Source organism: Macaca mulatta, chromosome 4 (assembly GCF_049350105.2).
Source record: "Macaca mulatta isolate MMU2019108-1 chromosome 4, T2T-MMU8v2.0, whole genome shotgun sequence".
NCBI lineage: Eukaryota > Metazoa > Chordata > Mammalia > Primates > Cercopithecidae > Macaca > Macaca mulatta.
This window is the reverse complement of record NC_133409.1, coordinates 75,760,974-75,786,448: the sequence shown is the minus strand read 5'-3', so window position 1 is coordinate 75,786,448 and position 25,475 is coordinate 75,760,974. Positions and strand designations below refer to the sequence as shown.

At 39.8% G+C, this 25,475-nt stretch overlaps 1 protein-coding gene across 25 annotated transcripts in view; it reads right to left on the bottom strand.

Moving 5' to 3' along the window:
• ARID1B (AT-rich interaction domain 1B) overlaps positions 1 to 25,475 on the bottom strand; it is a 448,289-nt gene that overhangs the window by 281,023 nt on the left and 141,791 nt on the right. For 24 of the 25 annotated variants that reach the window (XR_013416263.1, XR_013416264.1, XR_013416265.1 and 21 more), the window contains exon 4: positions 5,479 to 5,589. Coding sequence is in view for 21 of the 25 variants with exons in the window: in XM_028847283.2 (XP_028703116.2) it covers positions 5,479 to 5,589 (111 nt within the window). In the remaining 4 variants the exon portion in view is untranslated. Of the gene's footprint in view, positions 1 to 4,364; positions 4,541 to 5,478; positions 5,590 to 25,475 lie in introns of those variants that run through there. The other variant, XM_077999596.1, reaches the window with a different exon arrangement.

Sequence of the window (25,475 nt, the reverse complement as noted above, 5' to 3'; positions counted from 1 at the left end):
ATCAATCAACGGAAGACAGCTCCCCTCTTAACCTTTTAAGGACAACCATTTAAATCAACCTCAAACAAAAAGGTTTCAAAATACTTCATTCAATAGCCATATATCTAATTCTTACCTGGTAGATTTTAACTTTTGCCAAAACCTGCCAACTAACAGGTTGAGATGGTCTTTTCTTTTTATATTTCTAGCTGGGTTGGACTGAGAACTAGCAAAAAGCTGAAGCCAGTTAAAAAGTTATTCCGGGTAGTTTCTAATCATTCACAAGAACTATATTATCCAATCTACATGCTTAGAACATCCATATTAATGTCATCAATAATCAAATACGCTTCCAAAATACGTGACCTTTTACCAGTAACCAACATAAGTGTCATTAAAGATTAAGAAACAAAAACCAACACAAACAAGAGTATTCTTCTTTAATTAAAGGCAGAACACTGCATGCTCTGCTGCTAATAGCCAAGCCCAAAGAATATTCTTGGTAATAAAAGTTTTCCAACCATTCTCTTTCAGGCTTCCAATATCCTGTTTAACACCCTCTATTTCAAAGAACGACCAGCATTTACTACCTCCTTCCTTTCACAAAGAGCCAAAAAACATATGCTTTATCTAAAGCCCAATATTTCCGTCTAATTGCAAACTAAACAAAAGTGCCATAAGCACTATTCGACACATTTAGGGATTTTTAGTTAACTCAGAAAGATCAAACCCTTTTTGTGTCAACCTCTTTAGATATTTCCTATTTAAGGAAGAAAGGGTCACAAAAAGGTTTTTAATGACCTGATGAGCCTTCTAGAATAGCCCATATTTATAGACATATTTTACAAAGTCCTAACAAAGCAGTCCATTTTCAAACGCTCTTAGAATATGACGGCCAAACTGATTGTATTCTATATCTTAGGTAAACAGAATAATGAACCTCCTATCTGAAATACAAAGCTAACGGCATGCCTCTCTGAAGAATAAAACAAATTAGTTATTTCTAAACTGAGGAATATTAACAACTCTTCAGGTCCCTGGAGGGAAAGCACTAAAAGAAAGTGCTTATATAGTGTTTTATAAGAAAATAAAACTTCTTCCTTTTCCATGTTTACTTCCTTTTATACACGGTTATGAATATTTTATTAACTATCCATCTGTAATATAATTACTGAACTTATGATTACCATTTCTGTCAATTAATTTTTTATAAGTAAAAAATATGTATTACTAAGAACAGAATGCTTTCAGGGTATTTTTAGCTTAATTATGCAAAGTGTCCACTTCTTTTCTTAAAGCTATGGTAACCAAGGTAAATCCAAACATCACTTGGTAAAATAGAATCATTTGAAGAATAATACACGCCTGGCGATGCAGACATCCACTCATTTAATCACTCAGCAGCACCAGCACAAAGAGAGCACAGGTGCCCCGGGGGCCATTCAATGCCACCTAACAGACCCCTTAGCAATTAAAAGAAAATTCTGAAACTGAGGAAGTCAATTTATTTAAAAATCATTTTTATAGAAATTTTTGAGGAAAATATTTACTGAACAGGACATAATAAATACCACGAAAAGCTTCCAGTCAAACAGGGGAGCCAAAACAATGTTCAGGATAACTATAATAAAAGGATAAATAATAAATGTCACAAGAGGTGAAAATTTAACTGAACATTCAACAAAAAGGGTATTAAACCCATATTTGAGGGCTATCTTGAAACATAAATTGAGGGATATGCAATGTTTATGAAACAAGAAATTAAGTAAGTGACAGCATCTTTTAGACCTTCTACTGTGTCTTTAGCTTAAATGCTGGGCTTATTTCATACCAATATTAGAGGTTGTGAAAGCTAAATGTGCTCAAATTTTAAGTGATAATAGTCTAAGAAAGAGAACTCTTCAATGTTAAGATTCATCAATAGCAGTAATACCAAGGATGTATAAACTAATATACCTCAACAGGGAAATGCTGTATGACTAAGAGGTATAGAAATAAGTGGACAATATTAAGGAGGATTTGTTCAGAGCTTAGGTCTGAGTCCACTAAGCAAAAAGTAAATATGACTGGTCATGGCCCCAAGACAACAAGAGAACAAGTTATTAATTTATCAATCATTTGCTTTCTGCAGATGATGTGAAGATCTATCCAAGTTAGCTGGAAAATAGAACTGCATTGCCTACTGAAGGTCATGAAGAATTTAATGACATGCAAATATAGAAAAACAGGATCAAACAACAGTGAGGACAACTTGCTGAGGGATCAAATGATAGATGTAGCATAAAGATACTGGAAATGCCTTGATTTCTTATAATGGAAAGTTGTTACGTTGTAACAAACATGCTAAAAGAAAAATATACTTAGGATACAGGTAGAAAATGTCACATGCAGAAACATATAACAAACCTATCTCAATGTAAGCAAAAAGACTAAGAAATTACTACTTGAGAGGCATTCTTGTCATCGTCATTATATAAAATGAATAGAATAATTACACATTAGAATCACTATGCTGCATTTCATAAACGGTACAGATAACACAATACATTTAATTCCAAATTACAAAACTACAGGTTTCAAATATCATGGATTGACTTTAGGTGAAAAGATAAAATTTACATCCCTGACACGTGAAAAGGAAAACCAGAGCACAAGAGTAAATCTACAAAGGATCCAATAGCAAATTCAGATGTGATAACAAATACAGCTTTATGGGCTCTCCACAATCAACCCAGCCAAGTTAGAGGACTACAGTATCTAATAAAAGCAACACTGTAAAATACAGACTATTAGAGCCATAACAGAGTATCAACAAATCATTCCCTGAAACCACAATGACCTTAGCTGTGTGCAACTTAATTATAAGTATCCACATAAATAAAAATATTTGTAAGCCCCATATAGAAAGCCCCTTTACACATGCAAAGCCCTTGTGGAAAACAAAAAAACTGGTGTAATAAATTTCATTTAAATAAAGCCAAAATTCATCCTAACAGATTGGGGGGTTCAGGTATAGCAGGTTATCTTACAGTTTGTCCTTTATTCAGTGACTGAATCTTCCACACACTTAACATAAAACCTGGAAACTCTGTTCTCTAAAAAGAGATTACTGAAATGTGCTTGAAGAACTACTGAGTCAACCAGCATCTTATTTATCTGTGAGTTACAAAAACAGAAAGAAAATACCAATAGGGGTATTTCATTAAAAAAACAAAAAAACTTACATTAGGACAACTTTAAATACTTTTGGGAAGTAGGCAAGATAAAGGTTAAAGAAGATAGCTGTTACACATACACAAGATAGAAATAGAACAATTCAGAAAACATTTAAACGGTTGATGACTATATTCATCTCCTAAATGCTTTCATCCACTTTTCCAGCAATCTAGTTAAAAGCGCCTATCCCAGAGCAAACTCTTCAGTCAGTTATCTGAAACTACAATACTTCATGCCATCCCTAATAACACTGTAGAATTAGCTGAATGTCAACCATCCATTCCAACACAGATTCATGGCAAAAGGCATCTACTAGTGAGTGATGCTGAAGTTTTTGAGTAGATATGAAGAAAGCAGTTTGCCACAAAGTATTCTTACAGCTATGCAGAAAATCTGCATCCATTTATGACAAATTTACCAACCTGTGTCACAGTACAATATCATCAGCCAGTGACAAATCTACAAGGTTGAGCTTCTACAAAACCACTAAAAAACTGGTGAAAAAAACTGGAATTCACTGTTTATCTGGCTCCCATGCATCTATTTTAAATTTCATAGAGCCACAAAAGCTAATTTCCAAATATGTAGTAAATGTAGTATTTATCAACAGCATGCATGCCTCTCTCTCTCCCCTCCCTCTCTCTCACTCACGCGGACACACTACATGCTTACTAGGCTGTGAACTATCTGCTGAAGAAAGTTTAGCAGCACAAAACGCAAAATCCAACCCTATTTCCCTCCTTCAAAACCAAATACCTAGACAATAAATACATCAACACAACTAAAAGGGGGGAAAAAACGCCACAATAAGATTTCACCCTCTCTCACATAAAACTAAAAGGTATAAAAATTAGAGTTTCAAAAATACATCCATCAGATTCAAAGACAGCAGACATCCTGTGGTCATCACTTACCTTCTCTAAATCTGCATATACATCAAAATGTATATGGTATGGTATGCACGTCAAATGTCATGTATAACATTCACTACAAATGTTTGTTCTCATGTTTAGAAGTAATATAATAAATCTAAGTTAATGCAAACATAGTTGAAATTCCAATTAAAATCATGGCCATCCTGAATTCCCATCTTAAACAAACCTTCTCCATAGAAACTAGGCAATGACAATAATCCTTCAAATAAATGTAAAAATATTTATTTGTACAGATTTATTCTTTTTTTTTTTGAGATAGAGTCTCGCTCTGTCGCCCAGACTGGAGTGCAGTGGTGCGATCTCGGCTCACTGCAACCTCCGCCTCCTGGGTTCAAGTGATACTCCTGCCTCAGCCTCCTGCAGACTTTTTCTTTTCGTTAATAAAGAAGACTTCCTTTAAATTAGGTTCTCTATAAAAAAGGCAAATTAAGAAGACATGAACTATTTATGGGCATCAACACGATACCCCATGTAATAGCCACTATTCCTATAAATAGAAACCTCAATCACCGTATACTATTTACTGGTGGAAATACTTAATAAACAGTTTTGTCATTTTTTTGTTGTTGTTGTCTTTTTTGAGATGATGTTTCACTCTTGTTGCCCAGACTGGAGTGCAATGGCACCATCTCAGCTCACCACAACCTCTGCCTCCCGGGTTCAAGCGATTCTCCTGCCTCAGCCTCCCGAGTAGCTGGGATTATAGGCATGCACCATCACGCCTGGTCAATTTTGTATTTTTAGTAGAGATAGGGTTTCTCCATGTTGGTCAGGCTGGTCTCAAACTCCTGACCTCAGGTGATCCGCGAACCTCAGCCTCCCAAAGTGCTGGGATTACAGGCGTGAGCCACCGCGTCCGGCCTCAAATTTTAAACTACTTTCTTTTGGGAGATTTCTCATTACAAAAATAGAAAGTCCTAGAAGAAATTCAAATTACTATCAGATATTTTATCTCATTATTTGTATCCTTTGCAAAGTGCAAATTTCTTTTAAGTTTTAACTCCTATAAGGACACCTCTGTTTTGTATCACTACCAAAAAGCAACAGCCTAAAGAAAGCTCAACTGTACAACAGCAATAACCGCCTGCACACACAAAATCGACCAGCCGCATAAAACCTTCCAACTGATGTCTACACTCTGCAACAGAGATATACACACATGAAATAGACTTATCCAGGACTACAGAGCTCCTAAAAGGTAAACCCTGAAAAATTAACCACAAAATATACCTAAAATCTAGAAACTTCTCAATCATGTCATAATATAAAGTAGAACAAACAAAAACAACAGCTCTTTCTAAAAATCTTTAACTCATCACAATTCCAAATCAGCACAATAATGTCTTACTGGTAAACTTGATGGTCTTTCTTGTTGTATTAAGTTCAAGTCTTCATGGTTAGGTTTTCCGGGGGCCAGAGGAGGTTGAGATCTAGTTCCATAGCCTTCCTGAGACATGTCCTAAAAAAACACAAACACAAAGCACTTCATAAATATCTCAATGAGTTGTAAGCTTCTTCAGTAACTAAAATTAAACAAAAGCTTGGCTGGGCACAGTGACTCATGCCTGTAATCCCAGCACTTTGGGAGATCAAGGCAGGCAGATCGCTTGAGCCCAGGAGTTCAAGACCAGCCTGGGCAATGTAGGGAGACTCCATCTCTACAAAAATAAAAAATTAGCTGAGTGTGGTGGTGCAGCTACTTGGGAGGCTGAGGCGGGAGAATAGCTTGAGCCTGGAGGTGGAGGCTGCAGTGAACTTTGACCACACCACTGTACTCCAGCCTGGGTGACAGACCAAGACCCTGTGTCAAACAAAACAGAACAAAACAAAACAAAAGCTTATCACAACCAACAACTAATGTTACATTTTAGCAGACATAAATATGTTATGGCTATAATTTAATACATTATCAGAAAGAAAAATTTTAAAAAGCAGTGAGTCATTAACAGCAGAAATATAAACTATATATACATTTATATATATATATATAAAATTAACAACTAAATTTATTATGAGACCATACCAAGTACTGTATTTGAGTTTTGCAGGAAGAAGACTAGTTCATAAAAATGGGGAGGGAGGTCAGCTGTAGCCAAACCAAACTGTCTTTGAACCCAGAGCAAACCAAAAGCTCTCTGTATTGTTGAATTCCGATTTTGGTCAAACTGTCTTTAATATTACCTCAAAAAATGGAAATAACTAACGAAAACCTTACTATCAACTATATCTTAACACGTCCTCTCAATTACCCACAAAACAGCATAAGTCGTTATTAAGCTCATAGAATCCGGGGTCTGTACAAAACCAATAAACATTCATCTACAGAACTCCATATGTTCATGGGGCACAGTTTTCAGAGAACCACCATAAAGAAGAAAACAACAGTGGGGAACAAAACACACCCAAAAAACCTGAATGGGGACAATAAACATAATTAACACGGCCTTTCTGGCATCTTGTCAAACACTCTTCCGTATTCTGCATGGCTTCAGCATTGTGCTGAAATAATTAGCATATATGACCCAAACACCACACCACACCACATTTACTGTACACCAGATCCCTAGCTACCTAACTGTATGTCAGCTACTAAACATTCCACCACCATTTCCCCCTGAAGTCAAACAGCAGGACAGAATTGTTAAATACCTATTATAGCATGTCTCAATTGGCACTGAAAGTTGAAGAACCAGTTTCTAATTGAAGAGAAAAAAAGAATGGAAAATATTGCTTTAAAATAAAATTATCTCCCTTCCCTTGTCAGTTCAAATATGTGCTGGCATTAAAGAAACATCATATACAAGTTCTACTTCTGTTAAGTCCCTGGAATATTGCTTTAAAAATTAATGTTTACTACTTGAAATCCTATAAAAAGCTTCTGCTGTCCCACCCCTTTCTTGCACACTTAAAATTACACGGCTTCTTAAGCCAGGAAACTTTGGACCAATAGCTGGTACCACAAAGTACACAAGCTGTACAAACTAGATTTAACCAGCCTAGTGTTGGTTCGACCTGCCTTTCAACAGGCTCTGAAATACAGGAGCGTGCCAATAATTCCAGCTTTTCCCATGTAGCCATTCTTCCCTTTAAATACATCTCTATCAAAAAACAAACAAACAAACAAAACCCTCAGATATTTAACCTCTACTAGTAATGTACCCAGTTCATATCATATTTTTCTAAGAGAATTCAATCCTATTTGTCCAGTTTTGCTTTGATAACAATAAGGTGAGAGTAAGCACAGGCAATCCAAGGACACTTAAAGAGTGGCTCTGCAATCTGGTTGCCAGCAGAGGGTGACAATTAAGCTTGTGGGGTACAAAAGCAAAGGCTGAAAGATTATGACCATTCCCCCCACCAGCTTCCCCCACAAACACCACGTTTCTTCCAGATCCTAGATTTCCACTTGTCACACAGACTTCCTGCTGGGTGCCCTGCAGGTTCCTTTCCATAAACAGCATGGATTTCAAATCAAGCAGGGCACAAGGCCTCTATTCAGGGGCCTTCACCCTGTTACAAAAAAGCACAAAGGTGCAGGACAGCCTCACAATGGGCAAACAAATGAGCAGACCCCGCCTCCTCCTCCAACACACGTGCACACAGTTTCTGCCCAATGCCTAGGCTCTCTCTCTTTTTTTTTTTTTTTTTTTTTTTTTTTTAAGTGAACTTTAGCTAGGAAATAGTAACAGGCTCAAAAGTCCTATGCATATTACCCTTTTATGTTTCTTTTTATTCTCTCTTCTTCACTCAATGAACTGCTTTCTAAAGAAGTTGAAAAAGATCATTACAACTACAGTGGATAAACATTTCAATTTAGACATCCCCCTAAAATAAGCAACACAGACTAACAGACTACGAAAGCTATTAGAAAAATGTATTGTGGCCTTACAATTCCCTCTTTAAGGCCTTAAAAGTTCAAAACAATTAGATTCCAACAAAATCTCCAATACTATTCCTAACCACAAGAAGCTTTCAGCTATTAAGTACAGTTGGAAATAAAATCAAAACAAAATTTAAGTGAGAACTATTGAACAGGAAACTTGTTCTGCCTCAGTTTATGTTTGAACATGAGTATTGATTTAATAAGGGAGCACACAGAAAAGGTGCCAAGTTGAAACCTATAGCAATCATCAACTATATATATACTTACAATGGGACTATAAAGTCTGTTTGGCTGCTTTAATAACGATATAAAAATATTCCATACGAAACTTGAGCTTTTTCATCTTAAAAGCTGTATTTATTTTTTGTTACATACTTATTTTCATCTCAAGAAGAGTAAATAGACAGTAAGAAGGCAATGACAGCATCAGAAAATAAAGAATATGTTCAGCATCGTATTTTATAAACAAAGAAGCACAGCTTTACACTTTAAAACATTACTGCCATCTTTGGTTATTTGTAAGTTTAAGCAGCCAGTGAACACCAGTGTGTAAACCAATATACGCATATAAATAATGACATTCATCTGCTGTATATATAAAGAGTCGTAACTCTTTAAAAGAATACCATATTGTGATAATACTGCAATGCACAAGAACCAGGCAATGGGAATGAGGTTTTCCCTTTCAGAATTCGTCAGTACTATTTTTTATACATCTCACTCACAATCTTTTAACCATTGATGGACTCTGGCCTTAACCTTCTTTATGTTATGTCAAAGGTTAAAGGGAAACTGACTCCCAAAAGTGTGAAAAAAAGTTTAAGGTAGTAATAATTACACATTTGTTTCAGAAATTTTCAGTTTGGTATTTCTTTCCCTTTTTTTTCTTTTTTTTTTTTTTTAAGAAACAAGGTCTCACTCTATGGCTCAGCCTAATCATAGCTCACCGTAGCCTCTAACTCCCAGGCTCAAGCAATCCTCCCGCCTCAGCCACCCAAGTCCCCCTAGTAGCTAGGACTACAGGCATATACCACCATGCCTGGCTAATTTTATTTTTATTTATTTATTTTAATTTTTTAAGGACGGAGTTTCGCTCTTGTTGCCTAGGCTGGAGTGCAATGCACAATCTCGGCTCACCGCAACCTCCACCTCCCGGGTTCAAGTGATCCTCCTGCCTCAGCCGCCCGAGTAGCTGGCATTATAGGCATGCACCACCATGCCTGGCTAATTTTGTATCTTTAGGAGAGACGAGGTTTCTCTATGTTGGTCAGGCTGGTCTCGAACTTGCGACCTCAGGTGATCTGCCTGCCTCAACCTCTCAAAGTGCTGGGATTACAGGCATGAGCCACCATGCCCGGCCTAATTTATTTATTTTGAGAGATGGGGGTGTCACTATGCTTCCCAGGCTGGTCTCCCACTACTGGCCTCAAGTGATTCTCCTGCCTTCGGCTCCCAAAGTGCTGAAAATCAGTAATGAGTCACTGTCTCCAGGCCTCTTTTGACACATGTCGTAGAAGCTGACTGAATGCCCACTATGGGCTTATTTCCTTTGCTGGGTACTTGAACATATCACAGTATGAAATGAAACATGACCAGGAAGAAAACACTAGAATCCCACTTCTACTACAGGAAAGAGTAAAGATAACTATTACAAGGGCCTAGTAGAAGGGCCAGGAGCAGGAGTGCTTCTGTTTTATTAGGAAATGAATAAAATCCTATTGGCAATAAGTAACTTTGAATAAAATGTAGAATAACCAAAACGTCAAAGACCCTTTTTAAAAAATTAAAAAGGGAAAACATTCCCATGGTATAAGCTTTGAATTTTTTTTTTTTTTTAAAGAGACTGAGTCTCGCTCTGTCGTCCAGGCTGGAGTGCAGTGGCGCGATCTTGGCTCCCTGCAACCACCACCTCCCGGGTTCAAGAGATTCTCCTGCCTCAGCCTCCCGAGTAACTGGGAATACAGGCATGTGCCACCACGCCTGGCTAATTTTTTGTGTTTTTAGTAGAGACGGGGTTTCACTGTGTTAGCCAGAATGGTCTCTATCTCCTGATCTTGTGATCCGTCCACCTCAGCCTCCCAAAGCACTGGGATTACAGGCATGAGCCACTGCACCTGGCCAAGCTTTGGATTTTTTTATTTACCTTTCTGCAATTTTTCAATGTGTTACCAAGTTCAAATGTGAATTTAAATCCTTTTTCCTTTATATATAACTAGAGCATATTTTCTGTAAACAGCATATTGTTCAGCCTCTTAACAATATATTGTAGAGCTCATTCTATATCTACAACTAAATATCTACTTTATTCTTTTTTTTTTATGGTCGCACAACAATGCATTATTTGTAGGTACAGTAACGTATTTAACTAGTCACTTATTGATGTACATTTAGGTTGTTTCCAGTCTTCCCTTCTTCATACAGCACAGCATCCTTATGCATACATCTTCATATGAAAATCTCTGCAGCATAAATCTTTACAAGTCAAATTTCCATCAAAGGGAAATTGTCCATTTTCACACTGCTATGAAGAAATACCTAAGACTGCTTAATTTACAAAGAAAACAGGTGTAATTGGCTCGCAGTTCTGCAGGCCGTACAGGAAGCATGGCAGTTTCTGCTTCTGAGGAGGCCTCAGGAAGCTTCCAATCATGGTGGAAGGCAAAAGGGGAGTGGGGTGTCTCACACAGCGGGAGCAGCAAGGGAGAGAGCAGGGAGGTGCTATACACTTTTAAACAACCAGGTCTCATGAGAACTCACTCACTATCACGAGAACAGCCCCAAGAGGATGGTCTGAAACTTTCTTATTCAAGAGAAACCGCCCCCATGATCCAATCGTCTCCCACCTGGCCCCACCTCCGACACCAGGGATTACACTTAGACACGAGATCTGGGTGGAGACACAGATCCAAACTGTATCAGATTGCTACAGGTGAAATTTTTACATATACTGACAAATTGTTCTTAACAAAGAAAGTGTCAATTTATACTCACAGTCCATCATTTTGGAATAGAACAAAACTTACTCCAGGTATCAAACTACATCATGTGAAAAAGTAGCAAAACCAGAGCAGGGGATGAGTGGGAAGATGGGTAGACAGTAACCAAAAAAAAAAAGAAAGAAAAAGAAAAAAAAAGAATTTAAGAGCATATAGACTATAAACTAAAGGATGACGGAGGAACGGAGGACAGGAAGGAGCGCCTTGGTCCCTGACAAACAAATGGCAATGGCACCTAGTAAGAGGTCAATGAGGAGGTCTCCAGATGCCAGCAAAATCCAACAAAGAGCATCAGGTCAGAAACAAAATGCAACAGAGCTTCCATGGTGTCTTGATCTGGAATAAGTGATAACTGTCATGTTATGTAAGAAAAGTTTTTCCAATCCTCACATCAAGTACAGATGTGCTAGGAAGAGAGTTAAGATGGCCACATTGTTATGATCTTGCAATAATTCAGAAGGAGAGAATGAATGACGATTTGAGCAGTCTCAATAATTTCCTGATCCTTTTCCCTTCATGCTTTGGAAATTCCCTATCACCAATTCCAAATCCTAAAAGGGAAACAGAAGCCCATCCCAGCATGTGAGGGTAGGGGGAGAGGTGGCTGGGACTACCTCCACAGAGAGGATGCCTGGTGGCCACACAGCCTGCCACGGTTTAGTGAAATCATCCCTAGGCTTTGGACGTCTGGCGTGTTATTGACCTCCCTCCACTTTCTGTGTGTAGACGAATTTAAAATATCATTTCCAAAAAGAAAGCGATTAAATTCATACAACATGCACGTCAAGGATGGCACGCTCAGCCCTTGGCACCTCAGGAAAGCCCCAATGACAGCTCATATTCACAAGAGGGGACTTGTGACAGGTACTGTGCACAGAGGTAGCGTGCAGAGGGGTAGTGTGTGCAGTTCGTCCTAATGACACCACCACAAGATAGTTGCTATTGCTACCTCGTTTTTTCCTACCAGGAAACAAAAACTGAAGTCATTTGCAGAGCTAGCTTATGAGCACTGTGCTGGAGTATCTGCAAGTGATGGATATCTCTTCATTTCTATAATAACTGTACACTAGAGACAACTGGAAGCGTCAAACACTATCACATAATAAGGGATTGAATATAATTTTTACTTTTTAAGGTTTTAGCCTGGGCTTCATATATTCCCCTAAAATCTCTTTTGAAAAATTACAATCTTAAGTAGTTTATATGTGGAACACTTCTAAAATATCAACTCCAGTATCATGAATAAGTAAGAAATGCTAAAATGAAAAATTCTCTTCCACAGGTGTGAAGGCAAGGCCGCACTCCTTATCATCAAGCATTACTAGAAGCCCACAGGCTGGCGGGGGAGACAGGTGAAAGAGCCCGCCCACCAGATTATGTTCTTTAAGGATCTTCTACCAGCTCTTCTCTTTCCCCTGTCCTTTAAGAACGGGGGCTCCTCGTGTCTGCACCCCAAGGACTCCATGTGGCCCCCCTGCTTGGTGATGATACCCAAATCTCTACAGGAGGTCCTTAACTACATCCTTAATGTCTGGACCTTTCGAGAGAGTGCCTTGCACTCACCGGGACAAGAAGTGACTCTCCCAAATGACCCCACAGACCTGTTTCTTCTCCCTTGGGCCCCCACCTCATCGAAGGTGAGCACCCAGATGAGATCGCTCAGAGCCACCCCACACAACTCATTATCTCTTCTGCAATCTGTGCATGTTTGACACATCGCCAAAGCCCAAATCATCATCCAGTCTGTCCCCTTCCTCCCGATCCAAGAGCCAACACCTGCACTGCGGTCAATGTTGCTGACTTCCTCAAATACAAGTGCTCAGAAAATGCCTCCCCAACGCCTACAGAAGGAAGTCTGAGTCCCAGTCTGGGCTCAGAAGAGCTCTTCAGGCACCCTCCGGCCACCAGGTCAGCTTCCACAGGGCCGGCCCCAGGGTGCAGAGCAAAACTGTGCTTCACCTGTTCAGCTGCCCGGGTCCCGTGGGCCACGCGGCCACTGCTCCTCGGTGCCTTGCAGCCGGTGCAAGTGGATGCCCTTCCTCCTCCTCACTCTCCTCAAGATCCTGCTAGAAGTTAACCCTATCACCCTCCAAAACAACTACCTCAAGCCAACTTCAAATGGGCTCCTCTTAAAGAAGTTAGAATGCCATATCTTAACTATCTGTTGTGTATGCCAAACTGGACACCATTTCTCCAAGACGGGGATGCTGTCGTCTTGGATTCCCAAGGGCCCAGCATGGTTGGGTACTGGATAACAGCCAGGTGAATGACTGAATGGTTTCTATGAGCTTACACTTAGAATTAGACACAGCAACACAAAAACAAGTGTATTAGGACAAACACATAAAACTGAACAAAACTTGGGCACACAGCCAAGAATATTTATCATGTTAACAGCTACTTGCCTGGTAAATGTGCTACAGAACACATTTTGCTGTTTGTTACAGGCAGTCTTATGGCAAAAGGATGACTGCAAAATAATGCAGTAAAAATATACTGGAAATTAAGACTGCAGAAAGCATCACTGAGGCCACCAGAATGGTGGTGGGGCTGAGGGTGGGGAAATCAAGACATTTGATGCTTACCAAAGAACAGATCAGGAATAAAATATCCTACCTCCCCAAAAATGATGAGTTTGGCAAAACCTACATATCAAACCACTAATTTTAGGAAATATAAAGGTCCAAGTAATATGTTAAACCATTGCAAATCAATCAGGAAATCCCAGGCTGTGGGAATTTCTACTAGACAGATGTCCCAGTTTCAATAAATAAACGGCAACAGAAAAAAACAAAGTGAGAGGACGAGAAGGAGAGGAGATGGAGGAAAATCCTAGAAATGAAGGGATTAAAAGATAACAACAAATTGTTAACACTGGACTTTATTTGGATCCCAATTCAAACTACCCCAGAATGTAAATTAAATAACAATATATACTCCACTTATGAGATTATTGGAAATTTGAACACTGATAATTGATATGAATAAACTATTTTAATGGTGATAGCTGTATTTTGTCTCTTTTTTAAAGTCCTTTATCTTTTAAAGGCACACACTGAAATATTTACCCATTAAATGATACAACATCTAGGCCAGGCGCAATGGCTCACGGGGTCAGGAGTTCGAGACCAGCCTGGCCATGGTGAAACCCTGTCTCTACTAAAAATACAAAAAAATTAGCCAGGCATGGTGGCAGCCAGGCATGGTGGCAGTAATCCCAGCTACTCGGGAAGCTGAGGCAGGAGAATCGCTTGAACCCGGAAGGCGGAAGTTGCAGTGAGCCAAGACCGCACCACTGCACCCCAGCCTGGGCAACAGAGAGAGACTCCTTCTCAAAATAATAATAATATCTGGAAATGTACTTCAAAATAATAAAGGGGTCAGGGGATGGGGGCGTGAGACAGGAGAGGGTAGAGGTAAAACAAGATGAAGGTGGAGTGACATGTGCCAGATTCATTACACCATTATCTACTTGTGTTTACGTTTGAAAACTTCCTTTTAAATGAAAGTAAAGTTAATGGTATGAAAGGCAACTTCATGAACCTAGAGTGGGGCTGAGACTGACTATGGCTTTCATCTGAAAAACTATGCCTCCAACCTCCTCCCCTGTGAACACACATTAAGCATTAACCATAGAACTTTCAATCTTTCTGTTTCATAACGCCCCCACCCATTTTCATCTTTAACCTGTTTGCTGCACTATTAAATCCTAACGCTTAGCTCTCTGAAACAAACAAAACCCCTCCATGATCTTAACCAAATTGACCTTAACAATTTCATTTTTCCCCTAGGTTCCCAAAGTAAAACCTGCTTTTCTTGTTGACTCAGTGATCCTTGTTCAATCTGTTGATCTCAGCTCAGGGTGCCCTCCTAGCCTAAATCTGACACTCTGACTTTATCTTAGCCCCACCTCTTAAAGGCCTGGTGTCCTATTTCACCAGCTCCAAGAAGCCTTATGCAGCCACAGACCTCTTCTAAGCACCCTGAACCTTTGAGTTCAGACAAACCCAAATTCAAATGCCAACTTCACTATTCACCACCTGTATGATGCCAAACAGCTTAGTTTCTTATTCTACCAGCCATATTGGGTGGCGATGGCCTATGCAGACCACAAGTGCATCACATCCACCTTCACTCCCCCTGCTTGTCTATCTCAGGCTCATGATGCTCAGAGAACAGGGGTGGAATGGGTCTCCTGCATATGCCATGATGAGTACTGTTCATTATCTGCTCAGAAGACTACTAAATCCCTTTAATTCTTCCCAGTTCACAGCGATGGTTTCCCTTCCCCTCTGCTCCAAAAATCTTTTAGTTTAGATAAAAATCATGTGTCCAAAGTGCAAATGTTTTTTGACTGCAACTAATTCCAGAGGCCAATTAGAAGCTTAAAACCATTTTTCTTCTAATAAACTACATATATTATTGATGAGTCCAAAGAATATTCAGGATATTATTTCTATCAATGCAAAGGAATAATTATTTCCAGACATTTTTAAACCTCTTCTTTTTTTTTTTTCTTTTTTTTAGAGAAAGGGTCTCACTGTGGTGCCCAGGTTGGACTGCAGTGGCATAATCATAGGTCACTGTGACCTCAAACTCCTGGGCTCAGTGGATCCTTTCTCCTAAGCCTCCTGAGTAGCTGGGAGTACAGGTGTGTGGCACCACACCCAACACAAAACCATTCTAGAAAAAGGACAGGCTTGTATCAGGTACTTCATGATGCTTTCCTACTGATAAGTCTCAGTCTTATTGACAAAGGACTCATCACTGCGAAACGCCTGCAATCCACAGAATGTCACCATGGCACAGACACCCATGTAAACAAGGACCTGCAGTCCCTGGCTTCAGTAAAGAGGAACCCCGAGGGGATTCGGAAGAAAAGAAGAAGCAACACCAAGAGCAGCCGTCTCCCCTAAGCTTAAGAAGCAAGAATCCTGGAGGCTGCTAATTTATATTCAAAACTTAAGACAAGCTTTTAAATTTGCCTTCTTTCGTAAGAAAGAAGTTTTCGTAAGACTTCTTCCTAAACTAAAAGTGGGCTCAGAATGAGAAAAGAAGCCACATGGTTGCCTAAAATTAATTTTCCTAAAATAATCAACATAATGATAGGCAAGACTAAAGACTAAAGTAGTTAAGATTTTTAATAAAGAATGTATTTTAATAAAGTCATAAAGGCAAATGAGCCACAGTAAATGTTCTGCTCTCTATGCTTTCTGTAGGGAAAAAGTAACGTATCTAATAATTTAAAAAAATCTATACAACATCCAAGAATCTCAACTCCCTGTAACTTATTACCTAAAGAATTCCTTTCCTCATCCGTAAAACCAAGATACAGTAGCTCCCCACCACCCTTACCCGTGGTTTCGCTTTCCATGATTTCAGTTACCCATGGTCAACTGTGGTTCAAAAATATTAAAAGGAAAAAATTCCAGAAATAAACAATTCACAATTTTTAATTGCCCACTGGATGCTACTCCTCCCTTTGTGCGGCAAATCCACGTTGCAGGCGCTTCCCATCCACTGGTCACTTAGGAGCTGTTCCCAGATCCAGTATCAGTGCTTGTGTTCAAATCACCCTTATTTTACTTCATAACGGCCCCAAGGTGCCACAGTAGCGATGCTGGCAATCAATCAGCCAAAGAGAAGCTGTAAACTACTTCCTTTAAGTGAAAAGTTCTTGACTTAATAAGCAAAGAAAAAAGTAGCACATGCTGAGGTTGCTAAGATCTAGGGAAAGAATGAATCTTTTAACCTTGAAACTGTGAAGGAAAAACAAATTTGTGCACAGTGTGCACAGAGTTCAGTACTATCCACAGTTTCAGGCATCCACCGGGGATCTTGGAACTTATCCCATTCCCTGGCTAGCAAGGGGGACTACTGTATAAGGGACCTGCTACTAAGATACAGGAACCCACCGTCTAAAGTTGGATTCATGACCATGACACACTGCCTTCAGGCAATTAGCACTGTGCCTGGTGCCATTTAAATGTTCAATAAATGTCAGCTATTGTTATTTTTAAAAGCATATTTACAAATGAGAATCAGTCTGGCCACCATAGATTATGCCTGCAATCCCAGCACTTTGGGAGGCTGTGGCAGGAAGATCGTCTGAGGTCAGGAGTTCAAGACTAGCCTGGCCAACATGGTGAAACCCGTCTCTCCAAAAAATTAGCTGGGTATGGTGGCACACACCTGTAACCCCAGCTACTTGGGAGGCTGAGGCATGAGAATCACCTGAACCTGGAAGAAAGCAGAGGATGCAGTGAGCCGACATTGCACCACTGCCCTCCAGCCTGGGTAACAGAGCAAGACTCTGTCAAAAAAAAAAAAAAAAAAAAAAGATGAGAATCAACTAATAGAACTTTATCCAGCGGCCATGAAGCTGACAACATGTTGGTAGTAACAGCAGCTGCTAATAATTCTACATCACTTACCGTCTATGAGGCACTCTCCTAAGTGCTTTGCTCATACAATAAACTCTTGATTTTCACACTGACCCTATAAAGTAAGTACTATTTTACTCATGAAGAAACTTAGGTTGAGTAACCTGCCAAGGTCACTCAGTTGGCAAGTGGTGGAACAGGGATGGGAACCAAGATATTCTTTCTCTAGAGTGTGTGCACTTAACGATGCTCCTACCCACCAGATAAGGAGGCACTTCTGGACCCTACCTGACGGCTGACAATTCCCAACCTGAGGCTGGGGTCCAGGAATCTGAATTTCCCAGATTTGCCTATAAATTTCAAGGACTGTTGATTAAGTATAGTGTCAAATTTTCATTAAATTATAATTAAGTGAGTCCTACAATGTGGGGTTTTGGATATTACTCCATTACCTAGCATCTGTAGTAAGGCATTTTGCTGTAACATTAACAATGATTAATTTCCCGGGTAGATACCTGTCCACCCACGCTTCACCTATCCTCCTTGGGCCAGCGATGGTCTCATTTGTCTTACTGTGGTTACAGCAACAACTTGAGAAGATCATCATCAGCTTTGCAATGACATGGCCCTGCACTGGCATCTCACACTTGAAAGGCTAACTCTTGCTCTAAGAACCCAAGCCCCTTCCTCTCCTAGCCAAGAAGTAGACCACCACGGCACATGAGCCACAGACCTGAAGGGCCACAGGGGGCCTTCAGAAACTGACAACATCAGTTCTTCCTACCCCACTGAGGGACCATAACTCATATCTAGGGCCTGAATTCTCGACCTGGAGTAGAAGGGCTTTGAACACTCCCCTGAGAATACAGCAACTCTGTGATGCATGTATTTGTCTGGGAGGAGAATCTGTAGCTTTTACCAGATTTTCAAAGACTCCAGAAAGATTAAAGGGTAAGAACAGAGATGATCGACAATGGGATTTACCAAAACTGAGAACATCATAATTTCATAGAGATGTTTTAAACCAGATTAGCTGCAAATAACTACATTCAATATTGTAATACTTTTCTAAATAACTGAAATACAAATAAAAATTACTCAAGAATTTGCAAATATGTCATTAGTATCTGAATTAAACATGCAATAAAAGCCCAGACTGCTTAAGTAACTCTAGTCTGAAGAGCTACCTAGGCTGGGCACAGTGACTCACCCTGTAATCCCAACACCTTGGGAGGCCGAGGCGGGCGGATCACTTAAGGCAGGAGTTCGAGACCAGCCTGGCCAACATGGTGAAACCCTGTCTCTACTAAAAATATAAAAAAATTAGCTGGGCGTGGTGGCACGCACCTGTAATCCCAGCTACTTGGGAGGCTGAGACAGGAGAACTGCTGGAACCCGGGAGGCAGAGGTTGCAGTGAGCTGAAACTGCACCACTGCACTCCAGCCTGGATGACACAGCGAGACTCTGTCTCAAAAAGAAAAAGGGTGGGGGGCAACCTATACAGGACACCTTACGTTATTATCCACATGCTTCACTTAGAGAGATGGATACCATGGGGGGTTGCAAGTGGCATGACAGCAACCTGCGGAGACAGAGCTCCTGAGCCCACGTGCTGGATAAACAGGTCCAGAACTATTTTTTGTCAAAGAGAGTGAGGTAAAGAAGTGCCAGAAAGATCCTGCCTCAAAAGCCTGCCTTGCCAATTCGTCCCTAAAACTGTTGAGGGAGTTAATCTCAAAAGTTGTCTGATTTCTCTGTGAAATGCCTATAGAGTGAAAGCTAAAATAACTGAATGATAGAGAGAGAAAAAAAAAGCTAGAAAAACAGAAGAAACAGCCAAAGACAATGAAAGATAAAGAAGCTTCTGTTGTTTTGCATTGTATCCATAATGCTTTCAAAATGCAAGAAGCATAAAGGATTCTGCCAAATTTTTTTACAAGTATGTATTACTTTTTGAAGTTTTTACAAGATGTTAAAATGGATCATTTGATTTACAAAATTATCTCTTTCCCCATTCTAAGAGTACAGACTTTCAGAGAAATAATATACTACAAAGAACTTAGCATCCAATTACTATCAACTTTACGAATCTTCTATGAAAGTAGACAGGCCACAGGCATCCCCTTTCTCTAAGAAATAGCAGAAAATGTGAATTTTTTAGAGATTCCCTTACATTTTGAGAGAGAGAGAGAGAGAGAGAGAGAGAGAGAGAGAGAGAGAGTGTGTGTGTGTGTGTGTGTGTGTGTATGTGTGTTCCCATCAAGTGGTGCTATTATTGTAGGAGACTTTTTACCTTTTAAACAGTCAAATTTCTATTTGGGGAAAAAAACAAAGATGACTCCAGAAATTTAAAGATTATCATCAATTACATAGAAATTAAATTAAAATAAAATTTATTTCTTTACCCACTTTATTTCTTTAGGCACTTTATGTTAAACACCTCCAATTTTCCAAGGAGGGCAAGCTATACATTCATTCCACTTTATGTTAAAATGAACACCTCCAACTTTCCAAGCAAGGTGAGTAATATATTCATCCTGAAGATAATCCCCTTCTGCTCTTCCATAAGGAAAGCAGACATGAGAACCATTGCTTTGAAGCAAGGATGACACACCAAATATCTGGCAACCGGTAAAACAGTGGGGTCCAGGGTCCTGGAGTCCCCCTGCTAATTAATTAATTACTGCCTGTAATCCCTCAGCTACTCGGGAGGCTGAAGCAGGAGAATCACTTGAACCTGGGAGGCGGAGGTTGCGATGAGCTGAGATCGCACCATTGCACTCCAGCTTGGGCAACAAGAGCGAAACTCTGTCTCAAAAAAAAAAGAAAAAGAAAAAGAAAGAAAGAAAAACACAGCTGTATACTTACCAAAGGGCCTTCCCTGCCTGACTTCCTGACGCCATCTTCTTCTGCCTCCCTAGGCTAATGCAAAGAGACATAAACCCATTCCTCTCCCAAAAGCCTAGCACTTTGGTGAAAATCAATCAGTGACTTACAGCTGGTTCTGTTCTTTCTTTTCCAGAAAAAAAGAAAAAGGTGACCACCACCCACATTAGCAAATGCTAAAAATAATGCTACGCTTCAAACATCTGCAGATAATCTTCCTCTGGAATACAATATACATAGAGCTTGTTACTCTAAAAATTTTAAAAATCAAAGAAATTGATGAAGAACTTTAATATATGTATAAATTATGTTTTATTTCATTTTTCATAGTTTAACATATTGAAATGAGCATGTTAAAGACAAATGAAAGCAGCTGAGAGTAGTGAAAAAACAATCCAGGAAAAAAATAATTCCCCAATCTCCCTTGTGTCACAATATAAATATCAAAGAAAGAGAAGAGAATTGAGTGAATATATAATGAGCCTCGATGATACTTTTAATTGCACACTGCATTCTCTTCCTAACTTCTTCCCTCAATACCAGTGGGGGCAGGAGCAGGGTATCAGAGAGGAAGACAGATGGGCTGTCAGGCCCAGGGAATTGAAGAGGAGGGAGGTGAAGGGGTGCAATGAGGAGCCTTGCTCGGAGAGTGCCAGTTCTACCCAACTTTCTGGTTTAGAAGAGCGGGCTTCTTCTTCCTCCGGCTGCTGAGTCCAGGAAACTAGGACTAAAATCTAGAGAAGAAGGCAATGTCCATTCATGCGTGAGGACATCTGGTTCAATTCCATAAATCCTCCTCAGGTGGGAGAGAGGGATCACTCACCTACAGTTAGTTACAGCAGTGTTAGGATCAGAGAGGAGGTGAAGCTTAACTGCTCTTTAGACTAAACCCTCCTCTTAAGGTGTTTGAAGTTTTTCTTAAGCCTTTGATGAAATATATCTTCATTCATTCATTCAAAGAGCCAAGGTCTCTGTCACCCAGGCTGGAGTGCAGTGGTGCGATCAGAGCTCACTGCAGCCTTGAACTCCTGGGCTCAGGGATCCTCCTGCCTCAGCCTCCTGAGCAGCTGGAGCTACAGATGTCCGCCAACACACCCAACTAAGAAATACATCTTCAACGATCTAAGGTTTTCCTCTCCTGTCTCCATGGTAGACAGTCATGCCCAGCTGATGTGATCTCCTCTACATTTCTAAACTGGGCTAAGCAGCTGCCCTACAGCATCTGAGATGCTTCAAACCGGGACACAGCTGGCCGCACACTCCAGGCCTGCCTGGCTTCCTGGCTACTCTTCTCAGGAGGAGTCCTCCATCCCCTTCTAAAATTAGTATTGAAAATATTACTACTATATAATTCCTCACTTCCTGGTTTGATTCTGGTACTAGGAAGAAAAAAAAAAATACATGTTAAACATGAAAATGAATAAATAGCATTATCAAATTATGATCCAATGCAATTAAATTCCCAATTGTACTCCAAAACATATTTTAAAACTACTGAAAGTTTTCCATTAAAAGCCAAAAATGCTTTGATACTGGAAGTGATGTGTATAAAATCCGAGGATTTTTCTCTTGCTTTTTTCTGCTACCATTAAGGAAAAGCAAAGGCCCAGGCAGAAATAGTTGCAACTAACTACAGATTCACCCTGATTTCTACAGCAATTAATTAAACCAAATTCATACCAAAAGACATTTTAACATTCTCAAAATGTTATTTTTCTTCATTCTTCAATGAGTCTTTTTTCCTATTTTTTTATTTTAAAAAGCTTTCAGGAATAATGCCACCAAAACACACAATAAATTGAAACTGTTAATGCAGCAAATTACACCTATATTCGAAACGAGTGCTGAGCTTTGACTATACTAGTTTTTCCCTCAAGGGAGAAAAAGGGAACAGAGAGAGGAAGGTCACTACTCCTCGCTCCCATCCTCCTGGCATCAGTCATCCTGCCAGAGCGAGCGCAGGCAGGCTGATAGCTCCTGCAGTCTATCTAACCCCACCTCTGTGCTCCCAGAACCGGCCCCACAAGGTTAGAAGCCCCAAGTCAACAATCAGAGTCTAGGAATAGGCCTTGCTCAGTCACTAAGTGACACACAAGTTGTCTCCTCGGATGCTCACGAGCTCTTTAAACTTAAAAGGAAATTTGCCTCAGCAATGGTTCAAAGCCTGAGACAACCGCAAACAGGGTAAGCAAGAAGAAAGAAAAAGATTCAAAATTCAAACATAACCCAAGGCTTCACGAAAAATATCCTTTAAAACAAAGAATAACATTAATTAACTACATTCTGGGTTTTATTGAGTTAATTAATAGACTATGTTAATATCTAAAAACTAAGCAATTAATGGCAACAAACTATATATATGTCCTTGTCTTTGCTCTATTAATAAAATCTCAAAACAAGTGAAAGGAACACTTCAGTGGCTTTCCACAGGCCTTGTAAGGTTAATTTTCCCCAAAAATCTGCAGGATTGGCTTATAAATTAAATTCTGGTCTTATTCTTACATAAGAAACAGATGTGCATAATATAAATCACAATATAAGGAACTGTTTACCCCACAATGGATCACAGCCTCTGTCCTTAATGTGACTTCTGTGTTCCTTCAATGGCTTGAGTGGCATGCTGTTACAAGCTTTAATTCAAAAATATATTTCACTATGTTTTTAGCTTTCAAAAAAGTATTTTTCTAAGTTAAGCTCCTTTGAAATATTTTGCTTATTATGTTGATCATGGATATTTTATGTTAAAAAATTCAAACTTATTTTACCCCCATGTTCCAGTACTATTTCCTTCTTTTCCAAATGATTGCCCATGTGTCAAATACTTTCAGTTCACTGCATCTCCTTTTAAAAATGCTGATCACAAAGATGTCTGGAGAAAGGGATATTTTAGAAAATATAACTTAAACACCCATCTACCTACTCTCAGAAAAGTAGACTCAGATTTCCACTTGGTCCAACTACCAAGTGATCTACTGCTAGAAGTTAACTGCTAAACTAGTATTATTTTCTGTTTTAAACGATATTGAACAATAAATAACCTCATTTCATTTTTAATCACTGAGGCAAAGGCAATACAAATCAACAGTTCTCACCATAATTAATATGCTCCATCTAAATGACCTTGACTGTTAACTGACCTCATTGTCTAGTTCGGTATCTCTCAGGAATGGGCATCCCATTTATTCTCACTAACTGGGAACCGGCCCTACCCCAGGATCACTTCTTCTCTCACCAGCAAAGTCTTCCTCATTCTTCCAGATCTCCTCTGAGACACTTCCACCAAAAATATACTTTCCTAAGCCTGACAACACTAGAATCACAGCTTGAAACACACCCCTCCCAAGGCACCGTCAACCCTCCTCTTCACCTGGGGGCTCCTTTAGGTCAGCGACAACATCTGTTTCAACACTAGATTCCCACAGGCAAAACAGTCCCAAGCCCAAAGCAGCTCACAAAATGCTTTATGTTTTACTTGTCCAACAGACCTGAGGTACGTAAGTACACTTTTATAATACCCATTATTTCTCTTAAGAATCTGAAGCAATTCTATCAGCTTGAAGAGAAACTATACCTATAAAAGCAAAATTTGAAATTATGTCACTGCTTTACACTAAGGTTTTTAAAAAAGATCCATCCTCTCAAAAAAAAACAAAAAGGTGACTTCTTAAATGGGGTTACTTCCTACAAAAAGAAAAAGATTCTTCTGGCTATGAGGGCACAACAGTGTCCCTTAAAGCCATGAAAACAGACAGGGTTGTACAAGGATGCCAACTGTCCCAGACCAGCAGAAGACCTAGGTCACAAGAAAGGGTACTGACAGACAGCCCCCTGTCTGTGGCCAGGCAGCTCTCTTTGAGTTACCTGATTCTTGGAACACTGGCCTTGACACTTAACACACAACACCTGCCAGGAGACGATGGGTGAAGGTTCCTGGAGAAATGTGGGCCTCAACAGGAAAGGGGGTCTCTTCCAGGATCTTAGGAGAGAGAGTCTGAAGCAGAACAGGAGTCAGAGGTAAAAGGCAAACGATTCTCAGTCTAAAGCTACTAGGAGGAGAGAGAAAGGTCATGAGAGCTTCCTAAGAGGGGACAGGGAACCAGGAAGCAGACCCGCACGAGATGCATCGAGACCTGAAAATGGTGAAACGTAAGGCAAGCAGAAACGTTAGAGCAAAACAAAACTAAAACTAAAACACAGTATTAAAGGAGTTTTCCCCTTTTATACAAAAGTATTAAATCTCAGATAATGAAGTCTGAGGAAGTAAGCTAGCATGTAAAAATAGTTTAAAATGGAAGCAACTTCTTCAAATAGCTTTTTTTAAAAGGCCTTAAAAATAGATACTTTTTAAAAGGAGGAAATGATGAGTGTTGGGTAAATAAGATATCTGATGAAGGCACAGTATGCACCTCTGATGTCCTAGTTATCCTCTCTCTACAACAGGAAGAATAAACCTGGCCTACGCACTCCAGTTCTAATTCTGCCCCCTAAAAAGAGCAGCAGAGACAAGAAATGGTGACGGTAATGAAAATGTAAACAACAAGACGTTGTGGAATTTATGGAGCCGCAGTGTCTCCAACAGTAAATCAAAAAAATTACCAATGTCCAACTGTGTACTTCTTCCTGTACAACCGAGTTTCCACGATCTGTTCTACCATTGTAACACATCACCTAGATCCATTCGACTTCCAAATTCTGTGAGGTCTCTTTAATTCTGTTGGTGCTCAGAAAACAGTTAAATTCTCACTAAAAATAAAACTTAAAATACGAACCATTGGAAAATATAGATTAAAATGTAGGAAAGTGAGCTGGGGGAGGGCATAATTTGTTAAAACCTTCTAGAGAGGAATTTGATGTAAAAAAAAAAAAAAAAAAAGGCAGGGGGGGCCTTTTTTTTTTTTTTTTTTTTTTTTTTTTTTTTTTGAGACGGAGTCTCGCTCTGTCGCCCAGACTGGAGTGCAGTGGCGCAATCTTGGTTCATTACAACCTCTGCCTCCCAGGTTCAAGTGATTCCCCTGCTCAGCCTCCCAAGTAGCTGGACTACAGGTATGCCTCTTGTATTTTTAGTAGAGACAGGGTTTCACTATGTTGGCCAGGTGAGTCTTGAACCCCTGGCCTCAAGTGATCTGCCTACCTTGGCCTCCCTAAGTACCGGGATTTCAGGAGTGAGCCACTGAGCCGGCCCAAAACCAAATCTTT